This window comes from Salminus brasiliensis, chromosome 6 (assembly GCF_030463535.1).
Source record: "Salminus brasiliensis chromosome 6, fSalBra1.hap2, whole genome shotgun sequence".
Taxonomy (NCBI): domain Eukaryota; kingdom Metazoa; phylum Chordata; class Actinopteri; order Characiformes; family Bryconidae; genus Salminus; species Salminus brasiliensis.
This window is the reverse complement of record NC_132883.1, coordinates 9,405,938-9,418,956: the sequence shown is the minus strand read 5'-3', so window position 1 is coordinate 9,418,956 and position 13,019 is coordinate 9,405,938. Positions and strand designations below refer to the sequence as shown.

Here is a 13,019-nt window from a genome sequence, read left to right as displayed (position 1 = left end):
TGACAGGAATAACACACATAATCCCAACTAGGTGTAGCTCTCATTACTGCTGCTGTGTTCTGATACTACTGCTGTGTCTTGATATGCATGCTTTTATTAATATGCAGGAAAGTGCAAAAGGTTTAGGCACCTGTGTGAATGTAAACATTTTTTAAATGATTTGGTCATACTTTTTTTTTTATTTGACCCCATTTTCTACCTAGTTTGAATAGCTAATTACACAATTTTTACATTCATGTGAACACCCCCTATCACTACCACTGGCCCAATACTGGGAGGGTGAAGACTAGCACATATCCCTCACTAGATCCCCAGCTTCAATACAACCTCTAACAGATGCCTGTGCTGACCAACATCACACTAGGAGTGATGTGGGGGGAAAGGCCAATTGTGCTCTCTTGTACTCCGGCTGGTGATGGCAAGCAGCAAACCTCAGATCAAAGTGGCAGTACCTTAGTCCCCTGGACCACTTGGAGCCCCCGTGAATATTAGAATTACATCTTATTAGCATTACAGATATTGTTTTTCACTGTTTATTAAAACACCTCATGTTCCTCAAGTTCATCATCATCCAATGCCTGGTGTAGTAATCAAGTGCTTAATGATGTTAACTGAACAAATCCATGGGCTGGCTTGTGCCGTCCACCTGGAACCAAGTTTTGTTCTTCAAACTAGTTCACAAGATCTCAGCCGCTTTCCTCAAAATTAGAAACTCCACTGTTTCTGCAACACGCTGAAACACTCTTACTGTTGAGACCGATGCTTTAAAATAATGTGTTTATGTGTCTTAAATATTTGCACAGTACTGTGTAGTTCCAAAAAGAGTCCTTTGGGGTGATTACCTCAAAAGTTCCCTACCTTTCTAGAGCCCTGAACACTCTATACCAATGAATGTTATTTCCTAGTTATTGTCCAAGCCAAGAACCTTTTAGGGGCCATTGTTTTTCAGTGTGGGTGACAGAGCATGGTTCAGCAAAAAAAAGAAAAGTTTCTGGAAGAGGGGGTTGAGGGCGCCACTGACAATCATCCTGACAATGATGCAACTCAGATTGTGTTTGAAGGACCTGAGTGACCCTGAGTGAGTCTTACCATGTGTCTACAGAGCAATCCCTTCAAAGCATTTGGTTTGTGCTGTTCGCATAAAAGTATAATGCTTTTGGCACTCGGTAGCACAGGTCTTTAATCACACCTGATAAAAAGGTTTCGTTTGGTGTTAGCCAGCATGTAGATCAGACATGCCCACCCCAAGCTTCTTGAAGAATATGTTAACACTGCCATCTCATGGCTGTAAGTGTTACTGTCACCACCAGTACATTTCTAACTGACTTGCAGTGCTTCTTTAAAACTGGAATGGTAGAGACATTAAAATGGTCATGTTTTGCAAACAGGTTTTAAAAATATTTAACAAAAGACATTATGTACACTCTTAAAACTTTGGTGTCTAATGTTCCTTCTATGAAAAAACAAGATTCTATAAGGAACCCAAAAGTTGTTCTTCTATGCTACCACTCTAAAGAAGCCTTTTTTAACGGCTTTATTTTTAAGACTGTATGTGTTAAACAAGTCAATACATATTAATTAATCAATACAGAGTACATATCAATACAGATGACTATTTGATGGACAAAATTATATCATTCATATTATACAAAATCTTACTCGACACATTTGATCTTACAGAACTAAACGCAGCCAAAATGGAAAGTCCACTGAGAGGATTTTTTAAAATGTCCAGTCTTCAGTTTGCTGTATTCAGTGTATCCGGTGACCTTCACGCTACGCTCAGTAGAACACTGAACACAATGGCTACGAACATAAGAACTTTAGAGCATCAGAATTCAGAGCCCTGGAACGTCTTTACCAGCATTCAGTGTTTTAATAGCTTCGGTGACGCAAGAGTCTACGGACAGTCTTTCTCTTTTCTGAGACTGATTTATTTAGCCTTTCGCTGGCTCTCAGCCTATCCATCTTTCCAGTAGATGTCACCTTTCTAAACTGATCTTATGCCTGCTTTCCTATCCCTCTTCTTGACCTTAACCATTTTTATTACCTAGGAAGTCGGATGTCGGAGCTGGGAATGACGTCACACCCAAGCTGACCTTGTTCCAGTTAAACTCAATTCCAATAATTCCTAATATCTGTACACTATTTCAAACCATTTCCAAAGAGCAGACACCCAAAATGTTGGAGATTACAACAACTGGTTTGACAATTCTTTACCTGTGTTTTTAGGTGAATTTAAACAGAATATGTCCCATGTTTTATGTCCAATGTTAGCATTGTACCAGGTTAGCATTGCTAGTGATAGCAATTGATAACATATTATGCTGTATCCAAACACCAAGGACACACATCCACACAGAAGTTGAATGACACTGTGTGTACGACTGAGAAGTATATAAAAGGGCTATGCTTTTATTACTGTAGCTGTGCGCTGTGGCAATCTTAGACTTTGAATTCTGGATTTGGTAAAGCTCTCCTGACTTTCTGAGTTGGAAATCCATCTTCTAGGGGTATTCCAGTTGAAATTTCCTATCTAGAACTCCAGCATCCCAGTTTAAATGAAACACAACATCAGACAGTAATCATGTCTTGGTGTCTGATGAACATACATTATATGCCTAAATGTTTATGGACACCCCTTCTAATGAATGTATTCAGCTGAATGCAGTTGCACCTGCAGCTGACACAGATGTGCAAATGTCTAGTCCCTGTAGAGAAGCATTGCTAATAGAATAGGACTCTCTGGAATAGAAAAACATTGGCACCATGCCTTATGCTTGGTGTAGGCTAGAGGGGTATAAAGCCCCCACCCCCCCCCCCCCCACCCCCCGTGCTGTGGAGCATTTGGAGCTGTGCTCTTTTTAATGACAATGTACCTTCCAATACTTTTGGACAAGTTAAAGAGTTGAGGATGTGGCCGGGTGGTAATCATCCAACATCCTGACCTAACTAGTTCTCTTATCACTAAATACAATTAAGTTCTCACAACAAATACAAAATATAGTACAAAGTATTTTCTTGTTACTCCAACAAAAGCAGGATAAACATTTTTAATACCCTTGATTACTGAAGAAACAATGAATGAGCCAGGGTCCCAATACTTTTGTCCATATAGTGTACCACTGCTCTAAACCTTCTAAATGAACCCACAAAACAGGCCTTCGATCAACATGAACATTTCAACCTCAACTGACATGTACATCTAGCCCTGACAGCTGGCTTCTAGAACCTCCGCTTCCACCCTTTCTGATTGACATTGAGGTGCAACGGGTGACCTATCTCCACTCACGGGCCCTCCCAGTTCAAAGTGCACCACACCAATTCTGTACAGCTCCAGCATGACAATGAGGATGTTCTTACAGGTGAAGAAGATCATCAGCTGGTTGAGAACATTCTCTCGGATCATAAGGTAGAGGCGGTACACTAAAAACGGGCCATCCTGGAGCCCAACAGTCAACAGGAGGCTCCAGACCTCACTGGAGCAGCAAGAGGAGGACATCCAAGGCAGGAACTCTGGTCTGGTCCTGTCTTTTGTCCTCTGAGCCTCTCCGATGGGCTTAGGAGGGCTTGTCTGGGTCAGAACCAGAGGAAACTGCATTAAAGCCCAGGAGAAGAGACTCAGCCCTACGATGATGACGGCGCGGTTGGTTTTCACCTCCGGCTCCTTGAAGGTGTCAAAGATATCCAAGATGTCGGCTCCCAGTCCCACGTAGACCATAAGGAGCTGGGACAGCTGGTCACGGGACATGTCCCCTTTAGGCATGAGCCAGCGTCCCAGCACGAGCACAATGAGCATGGTCTGCTCCAAACCTGCCGCCCAGTTCTCGGGGTCCAGCTCAGCTAGGCCCTAACCAGGACACAGCAGAACTGTTATCACCATGGTAACAGATAAGCCAGCAAGAGAACACTGCATCACTGCGAAACTGAAGTAGGGAATAAATGGATGGCTAATCCATTATACTGTCAGATCCAGCCGTAGACTTCTTACGTTAGCCCTTTCTGCAAGCCCTGTATTTGAACATCAACACAAATTAGAAGACGCACAGTCTGAGCTTTAATGTACAATAAGTACTCTATTGGTTGGTTTATTATGATTATAATGTAAAGCATAATGGAATATAAATAGACTTATGAATGGCAATGACAATAAACACAGTATATATATATATATATATATCTATGACAGACGGACACTTGACCGGTGTTCACTGCCAGACTGATAAAGCCTCCAATGAACTATACAGGGCTTCACTCAGGGCAGCCTACTTTACTGTGTACCCCTCAGGACTACACCTGGCTGTAAGAGTTTGCCAGACTTTGCTTGAGCCATATCAGCGTCTGTATGCTAACCCCATCACAGGGTGAGAGCCAAAGGCCTGGCATGCCTCTTGCCCAATCTTTCTGACAGTTTCAGCTTCTAAAAAAGAAATCAGCGGCAGGATTCTGAGACCGGAAGGGTTCTGGTGCTTGGAGATACCAGCAAGTAAAGTGAGTTGTAGGAGCTTCTGAAGAAGATGTAGGCCATAGGCAGTCTCTCTCAATCTTACAAGCTGCCAGTCCTGACAGGAAGATTTACGTATAATCAAATAACACTAGATGCTGCTGAAGATGTGGTGAAATCATCAATCCAGCTCCAGTCAAAGAGCAATTTAGATGATATGGAGCCAACCAATCATTTTTCCCCCAGACAGACATCCTTGCTGTCATAACAGAACTTTGGGCCTCTGAAAGGAGAAGCTGATAGGACAGGAGAAGGATCTTTAGCTTTACGGTGCAGTTGCAATCAAAACGATTTAACCTCCATTGCAAATTAGTTTTTTGGCAAAATTGACAAACTTTTAACAGTTTGCAATAAACCAATCCAACAAGAAACATTTAAATAGCTCAACACAAAATACCACTTGTCTTGACTACTGCTATTTTAGAATTATTCATTCCCATGAATAGAATCCCTCTTAAGAGCACAAATCTGCAAATCAGATGGCAAATCATGAGCTTCACAAGTAAAGTTGGCACCAGTATGTACCATACCATGTAAATACGCCACAGAAGTTTTAGGATTAAATAAAAGTATGGTATCTGGAGAAGAAAGAATGAATACACTGAAAAGAACTCCCTGACTACAGTGAAGCATGGTGGTGGCTTTGGGGATGATTTGCTTCCTCTGGAACTGGAAACCTGCAGCATGTGAAGGGCATGATAGACTCAGTCAAGTCTCAGAAAATCCTGGAGAAAATGTCATGCCTTCTGTGAGGAAGCTAAAGCTTGTGCTTTGTTGGACCTTCCAACAGGACAGTGATTCCAAGCATACCTTGCTGACTTGAACCCCACAGAAAATCTTTTGAAGATTTGGGATTTGAAAATGGCAGTTGCAGCAGCAAAGCCAAGAGTATTAGTAAACAGGAGGCCCCTGCCCATGAGGAATGGGCTAAGAATCATTAGGAACGCTGCCGAAAGTTGGTCTCCTGCTGTGCATCACGTTTGCAGCAGGTCATAACAGCAACAGGGCGCTCTACTAAGTACTAAAGACACTTGTCATGAAGGGGTTGAATAAGTCTGCGACAGCAGTCGTCATTAAAAATTCATTTTAAGATGAATTTGGAGAAACCACTTGTTCTATTAGTCGTGTTAAACTATTTAAATATTTATAGTTTGATTGGTTTGAACTCTGACATGCACTTATTAATATAAGCCTTAATCTAAGTACAAATACTGTTGGCTTTTGTACTTGCACAATGTACTTTACACATGCGCAAGCAACTCTACTCACATAACTTGCATATGCATCCATACTGTACTGTACTCTTTAACTTCTTTACTTAGTGTTTTTCTTTTACTCATATATTATATTTATTATTTTTCTTCCTTTTTATATTGATATTTATACAATTATGCCAGTTAATGCAGGAACTGCAAAGTAAATATTTCATTGTACAGTGTGACTGCTTGTTTCTGCTGTGCATATGTCAATAAACTCTTAAAATTATTGCACGTTAGTCAATTAATAAACCTAACGTGAAATGGGATTGGATAACTGTCTATTGCAGCTATATTTTTATGTTAGTCTAAACCTGGTCCATTACTATTGGCCAATGTATTACAAATTGCTCAGACAATGTAAAGAGCAGCTGGCATTATCAAATGGTGAAAAAATAGAAAACGCAAAAAAGTTCTGAAATGACACTTGTCATGAAGGGGTTGAATAAGTCTGCGACAGCAGTCGTCATTAAAAATTCATTTTAAGATGAATTTGGAGAAACCACTTGTTCTATTAGTCGTGTTAAACTATTTAAATATTTATAGTTTGATTGGTTTGAACTCTGACATGCACTTATTAATATAAGCCTTAATCTAAGTACAAATACTGTTGGCTTTTGTACTTGCACAATGTACTTTACACATGCGCAAGCAACTCTACTCACATAACTTGCATATGCATCCATACTGTACTGTACTCTTTAACTTCTTTACTTAGTGTTTTTCTTTTACTCATATATTATATTTATTATTTTTCTTCCTTTTTATATTGATATTTATACAATTATGCCAGTTAATGCAGGAACTGCAAAGTAAATATTTCATTGTACAGCGTGACTGCTTGTTTCTGCTGTGCATATGTCAATAAACTCTTAAAATTATTGCACGTTAGTCAATTAATAAACCTAACGTGAAATGGGATTGGATAACTGTCTATTGCAGCTATATTTTTATGTTAGTCTAAACCTGGTCCATTACTATTGGCCAATGTATTACAAATTGCTCAGACAATGTAAAGAGCAGCTGGCATTATCAAATGGTGAAAAAATAGAAAACGCAAAAAAGTTCTGAAATGACAGTGTGGCGATCAATTGTGCTTTGTGCTACTCGTAGCTGATGGAAAGGTCAAGACAAGAAGCATTAGGAAGCAGCACAGCTGCACCTGGATCTGACTGTTTGATGTTCAGCATACAGAGACAAAGATCAAGACTCATAGGCATTGGATTTTGCTCAGTAGGAGACCAGCATTGATATTTTAGGTCAATATGAAAACCATTCCACGAGTAGCTGATCCTAGATCATCAATCTAAAATCCAAAACAGTACATTTAGCTCAGATTTCCACACATGGAAGACTGTCCCTAGGTCACCACTCTTGATTTGGACTCTACAGTACCCACCGCTGCTATGGGGATGTGGGACAGGAGGTGAAGATCAGGTGATGAAGAGTTGATTGGCAGCTTAGACTGTAGTAGGTTCAGCTCCAGGAACCAGATAGAGGGAATCACTGTGCTGAGATAAAGGAAGACCATGGGAGAGAACCTGCAGGGCACAGAAAGAGCAGAGAAAGAGAATGAAGGGAAGATTTTCTGGAACTGGTCTTTTAACGTTAGAAAACTATTGATCTAGGCTTCTTCATACAAAGCTTCCAGGCGATTTGCTCAACGCTGTTAGTCTACCTTGCTCTGTTCGTTGTCTGGATGTGAAGCTGTGTAGTCTCTCTAATCTTTGACCCACTTTCTTTGGTGTTCTAGCTCTTGAGCCCATTCCTGTAATATTGCTTTAGTTTCTTAAACCCTAGACTTATTATTCAGCTATTAATCTTAACCCCTTAAATCCTAAGATCCTGTGTGAGGGTCTACACTTGAGTTCCTCACTCTTATAACAGCTTAGTTTTATAGTAGTTAGTGAATCATTAATAGTGGTTACAGGTCATTAAAACAAAGACGAATCTCTGAATAATACATTGATCAGCCATAACATTAGGACCTAATATTGAGTAGAGCCACCACAAGAGATCTGTAGAGCCCCGCTGGTGACCTCCCACACAAATAGATCTAAATCTAAAGCTATGACTAGGTAAGGCATGAGAACGGGATCCTCAGCAGGAAGGAGACAATTAAGTCCTGGCCAAGATTAAAAAGCTAATTCCTACACCTTACTAAAGTCATGGCCATGGCTTAGGATCCCTTTCCCATGCCTCACCAAGTTGTGGCCACAGCTTAGCTATCTTGTACCCATGCCTTGTCACCAGTGGGGCTTTGTAAAGATCTCACCATTTGAGGCATGGACTCCACAAGTTGTGAGGTGGGCCCTACATGGATTGCATCAATGAGCTTTAGGTACCCATGACACTGTCGCCAGTTCACCGCCTGTTGTTTTCAGAGATGCTCAGGTTCTTACTCTTGCCCATTTTCCTGCTTCCAATGCATCACCTTCAACGGCTGGCTGTTCCCTTGCTACCTAATATAGTCCGCCCCTTGACAGTAGATAAACTGTAGATAAAGAGAATCAATGTTTTTCACACCACCAGTCAGTGGTGCTAATGTTTCGTCTGATCAGCGTAGGTCTGGGGGTTAAGGACTTGAGACATGTAATTCTAGAAGTGCTATGAATTACTGAGTAACTACTGCGAAAGTAATGAGGGCATTATTCAGGTATGTGTCTGAGGAACTGAAGTATGGGCTCATATATGGAACTAATGGAATTTATTGATTGTTGAATCATTTAAATGGATGGATTGACCAATCGATCGATTGACTGATGGATTAGCCAGCATATAAAGGCCTGAAACAGCAGCAACATGTAAAGAAAATGGGTAACATTAACACTGGGCCACACCACAGAGGCTGTGACTGCTGCCAGAGGGGACTCAATTCAGCTTGCAAATTACTCCCATCAGCTATGCAAATCCCTACTGACACAGCCAACCCTCTCTGCAGACTAAAGAGACTTCAAAGTTTGTGTGTGTGTGTGCACGTTTGTGTGTGTGTGTGTGTGTGTGTGTACTGTCTCTTCAAACAAGAGAGAAAGAGAATAAAGGAGAAAGTCAAGGAACTAGCATGAAAGATAGAAAGAGAAAGAGAGGGGGGGGGGGCGAGTGTGAAGGCTAATGACATCCCGATCAGCTCTCAGCAGGTTACCGGCCCAGACAGCGGGGGCAGTTATGATCTAGAAATATTTAGCAGTGAAATCTCCAGTGATCTGATTTTGCCTGGCAGCTCTTTAAGAGGTGACTGAAGGAGATCACGAGTTCAGTATGTAAATGTAGAGATTATACAGATATGTTATACTGTGCTCTGCACGCGGCAAGAGAGCGAGGTATTAATAGTAACCATTGCTTTGACACTTCTTTAGGAGAGAGTAGATTCTGGAGAATAGAAGGGATGTCTGCTGTACTCCCACAGCTCCCACAGCTAAAATCTGTATTAGGCCACCCTGATTTTGGGCCATTTTTGTTTTAAAGGCAGCATCATGCTAAAGTTAACCTACTTAAAGGCTAGACCCATCCCTTTTGAGTATTTTTTGAGCACTTAGACTACAAAGCATTGCTCTATTCTGTATAGTGGATAGATAGGTGGTCTGTACTGTTTCATATGGTGGTGTAGATGGTAGTATTGTATACTATGGATGACAATCTGAATGTCATATATATTATGTATATATTGAGTGATAATGCGAATGCCTGATTCCAGATTGAGTTACACTATGTAGACAAAATTATTTGGACACCTGTTCATTTATGGCTTCTTATGAAATGAGTGTTAGTGAGGTGAGGATGTTGGTTAATCACCACCCCACCTCATCCCCAATTCATCCCAAAAGAATTGAATGAAGCACCATCATTCCAAGAGAACACAGTTTTACTGCTCCACAGCTCAGTGCTGGGGGACGTTATACCACTTCTAGCCCAAGCCTGGCATTAGGCAGCATGGGGCCAATATGTTCATGTTTATTTGCTCCAGAGAGTCCCATTGTCTTTTGGAAATACTTCTCTACAGGAACTAGAAGAGATGTCTGCCTCAGGAATGGGTGTAACTTTAAGTATCTGAATGCATTCATTAGACAGGTGTCCACAAATATTTGTCTTATAGTGTAGCTTGTGTCTCTTGCTAGTATTAAACCAGTTCTATTAGATAGGATTGGTTTCTCAGTTATGGATTAATCCTAGTCTTGGACAATGAGGTCCAAAGGTCTAAGACCACTTGAGAATATTTTTTTATCACAAATGATATTTATATATTTTTTTTGACTGACAAATGCTATTATCACCATGGCAATATGAGTAAAAGTAGAATCACTGAAATATGAACATAGATTTTTGAATTCATTAGTATTTGGTGGTGTTGCTTCACAAGTTTGGACTCTACAAGATTGTGCAAACACCTCAGATCACTTCCACTTCCATAGTAGATCAGATCCACTTAACAGACATCTGAACATGAGCTTCAATGGGGGAGATGGATCTTTTTGAACAAAGGTCAATAAAGGTCTGTTAAGACGATCAATGTGCTAAGTAGTGACCTAGAAGTATTCTCAGGTAGAAATGATAAGCATCCCAGATTTCCAATGTGCTTTCAGACTTCTGGACCCTCTAATCTGGGTCTGGCCCACAGTGACTGTATATTTTTTACATTTGTCGGGATATTTTGGAACATGAAAGCAGATTAACTTAGTTATTTCAGTGCTGCATTCTCATACAGGACTTTTCTTCCCCTTGTGGCATTACATAATGCAATACTAAAGCCTGTAAACAGCATTTCTGTGGGACAACTGCACTCAGAAATCCCTCTCTCTTATACATATTGCATGTGACCACCTACAGTGGGCCATTTGTCTAATATAGCTTAGCTGTTGAGGTCATTTGTGCCGTCTGTGACATCCTCACCATTTCCACTCTGCGTTGCGTGTGCATTTAATGGTCACGGCCATCTCCACACCCAGCAGTGCCACACCCATCAGCAGTAGCCAATAGCAGGGCTCGCCCTTAACTGCCACCACACGCCACACCGTCACTATGCCATGCACTGCGAACAGGAAGCGACTCAGCAGGGCCAGTAGGATGTTCAGAACTCGGCACATTCTCCAGACTCTCCTTACAGGGCCAGTTAGAAGACACTGGAGGGGAAAAATACAAAAGCAATTGCTTTAAATAGTCGATAACCTGCAAGAGTACCTGGATATTTTTGAATTTGTAGGTTTTTCTCTCTAGCTCTAGCAATGTGCTCAAATGAGCATGCCAGCCCAGCAGGGGGTGCCAACACCTTACAAAGTTTAAAGTTACATTTTTCAAACTGCACAGCATGCTGCCCAAAACAGACCTAAATACAGGACCATGATAAAGCATATGTTCTAACAACAAAGATCAGCAGGTCATAACTCTTACACACAGACTCAAAACCTGGGGGGGGGATTAACATGGGGAAAGATAGCATCCATAGTTGTTGTTGATGTTTTTTTATGTTGCTGTGGCGATGTCACTGTCTTACACAGTCCTGATCAGACTGTTCAGAAAGTTCTTAGAAGTAGATCCAGTGTTTGGTCTGCAACAGCCGTGCAGTTTTTTAATCTTGTGTTTTCAGTGTCAAGGGTTAACATAGCATGTGTGGACACCCTTTCTAATTAATACATTCAGCTACTTTAGTTTGCACCCATTGCTGACACTGATGTACACACACAGCTTGTCCAGGCCCTGTAGAATAGTATTGCCAATAGAATAGGACTCTCTGGATTAGATATATGTACATAAACACAGATATATATACATGAACCTGTTGGCACCATGCCTAATGTCAGGGGCATAAGCCAGAGGGATATACCCCCCACCCCCCAACCCCCCAGGCATTGTGCTGTGGAGAAGGCAGTGTGTTCTCTGGAATAATGGTGCCCCATCCAATATTTTTGGGATGATCTGGGGAGTTACTGAATGCAATCAAATCCTTACAGCAATGCTCTGATTTAGATTGTTACAGCAAAAATCGAGTAGAAAGCTTTCTCTGGGCAGTAGAGACAGCTACTCCAATAAAAGCAGGATAAACTCATTAGTTAATACTGAATATAACAGACTTAAAAAAGAAAAAAAAAACAATGCATTTCATGTGCCATTTGTTTTGCACCTGAGGCATTTCTTTAAGCATGAATGAGAACAAGTGTATTTCTCATGGTGACATGGTTGACCATAAAAACATTTTATTCATTTGTGTACTAAACAATAGAAGACATCAGACTTCACTACCTGCATCTCAATGACTTAACCTGCAGCAGAAGCCTCAGGTAAAGTATATGTTTAAATCATACTCACCCAGTAAGTACGTGTTGAATGCAAGGCGTGCAGTTCAGATGTCAGTCAGATATCCCTCTGAAGAAGGTTCCCTCCTGTGGAATCATCTCAACAGGAGCTAACAGCATGCTCCATTACATTGCCAGCTTCGGAGTTAATGTCAGTGCCTTTTAAACAGCATGCCCTATCTGCCACCCCTGGAGGCTTGTGGGACTGGATCTAGGGTGTGTGTGTGCATGTCGGTTCTTAGACATAGACAAAGACGAGAACATGTTACTTCAGGAAGCTGTAGGATAGTGTGTATGGGTGTGTGTGGGGTATTACTGCAGCACAGATAACATTTCCTGTCCTTGTATGAACATCCATCATGATGTCATCCGTAAAGGCCTCAAGAACAAAGTTATCATCAGAGAGGAGTTGTCGTCTGAGGGGCCATTTTCAAATCACACAGATGGACGCAGACTGCCTGTTTCCAAAGTGGACAGTGATAAAACACCTACAAAGTAAGGGTGCAACAGTAAACTCCGCCCACGATGCAATCCAGGTTCAGGATTTGATATTCTTGTGATATTCTGAACAGAATTTAAGGGGGGAAATGAGGACTGCATCCTTGCTGTTGAACTGGGAGGCAAGAGGAGTTTGGAGCAGGACATGCTGGAGAGGGTGGCTTCCCAGATAAAATGCCCGTGCGGGGGTGAGGGGGGCCTGTTTGGGTAGCCCAATTGCAAACCAGAAAGATTTGTCCATGGGTTTCATGTTGGCCCCACATATGGATTCCCACCAGTGTCCCACCAAGGTCAGTGATGGGACCATGAGGAGTCCCATCTGGATTGTACACTGCACACAGAGCCTATATGTGAGATTACGGTGGGCTGTAATGACTAGCCCATTTGGGAATGCCCACCTGAAACCCACCTAGCCCTCGTTCCACCCATGTAAGCGCCACATGAGCATGTTGGCTGGGTTTTGTGTGTGTGTGT

General features: G+C 41.5%; 1 protein-coding gene across 1 annotated transcript; it reads right to left on the bottom strand.

Annotated features, from left to right (window-relative positions):
• Positions 1-3,205: 3,205 nt before the first annotated feature.
• Positions 3,206-10,841, bottom strand: LOC140557074 (transmembrane protein 26). Its single transcript, XM_072681209.1, has 3 exons — positions 10,648-10,841; positions 7,160-7,301; positions 3,206-3,850 (listed from the first exon to the last, which is right to left on the bottom strand). Exons 1-3 carry the CDS (start codon positions 10,839-10,841, stop codon positions 3,206-3,208), a joined length of 981 nt encoding a protein of 326 aa, XP_072537310.1.
• Positions 10,842-13,019: the final 2,178 nt, after the last annotated feature.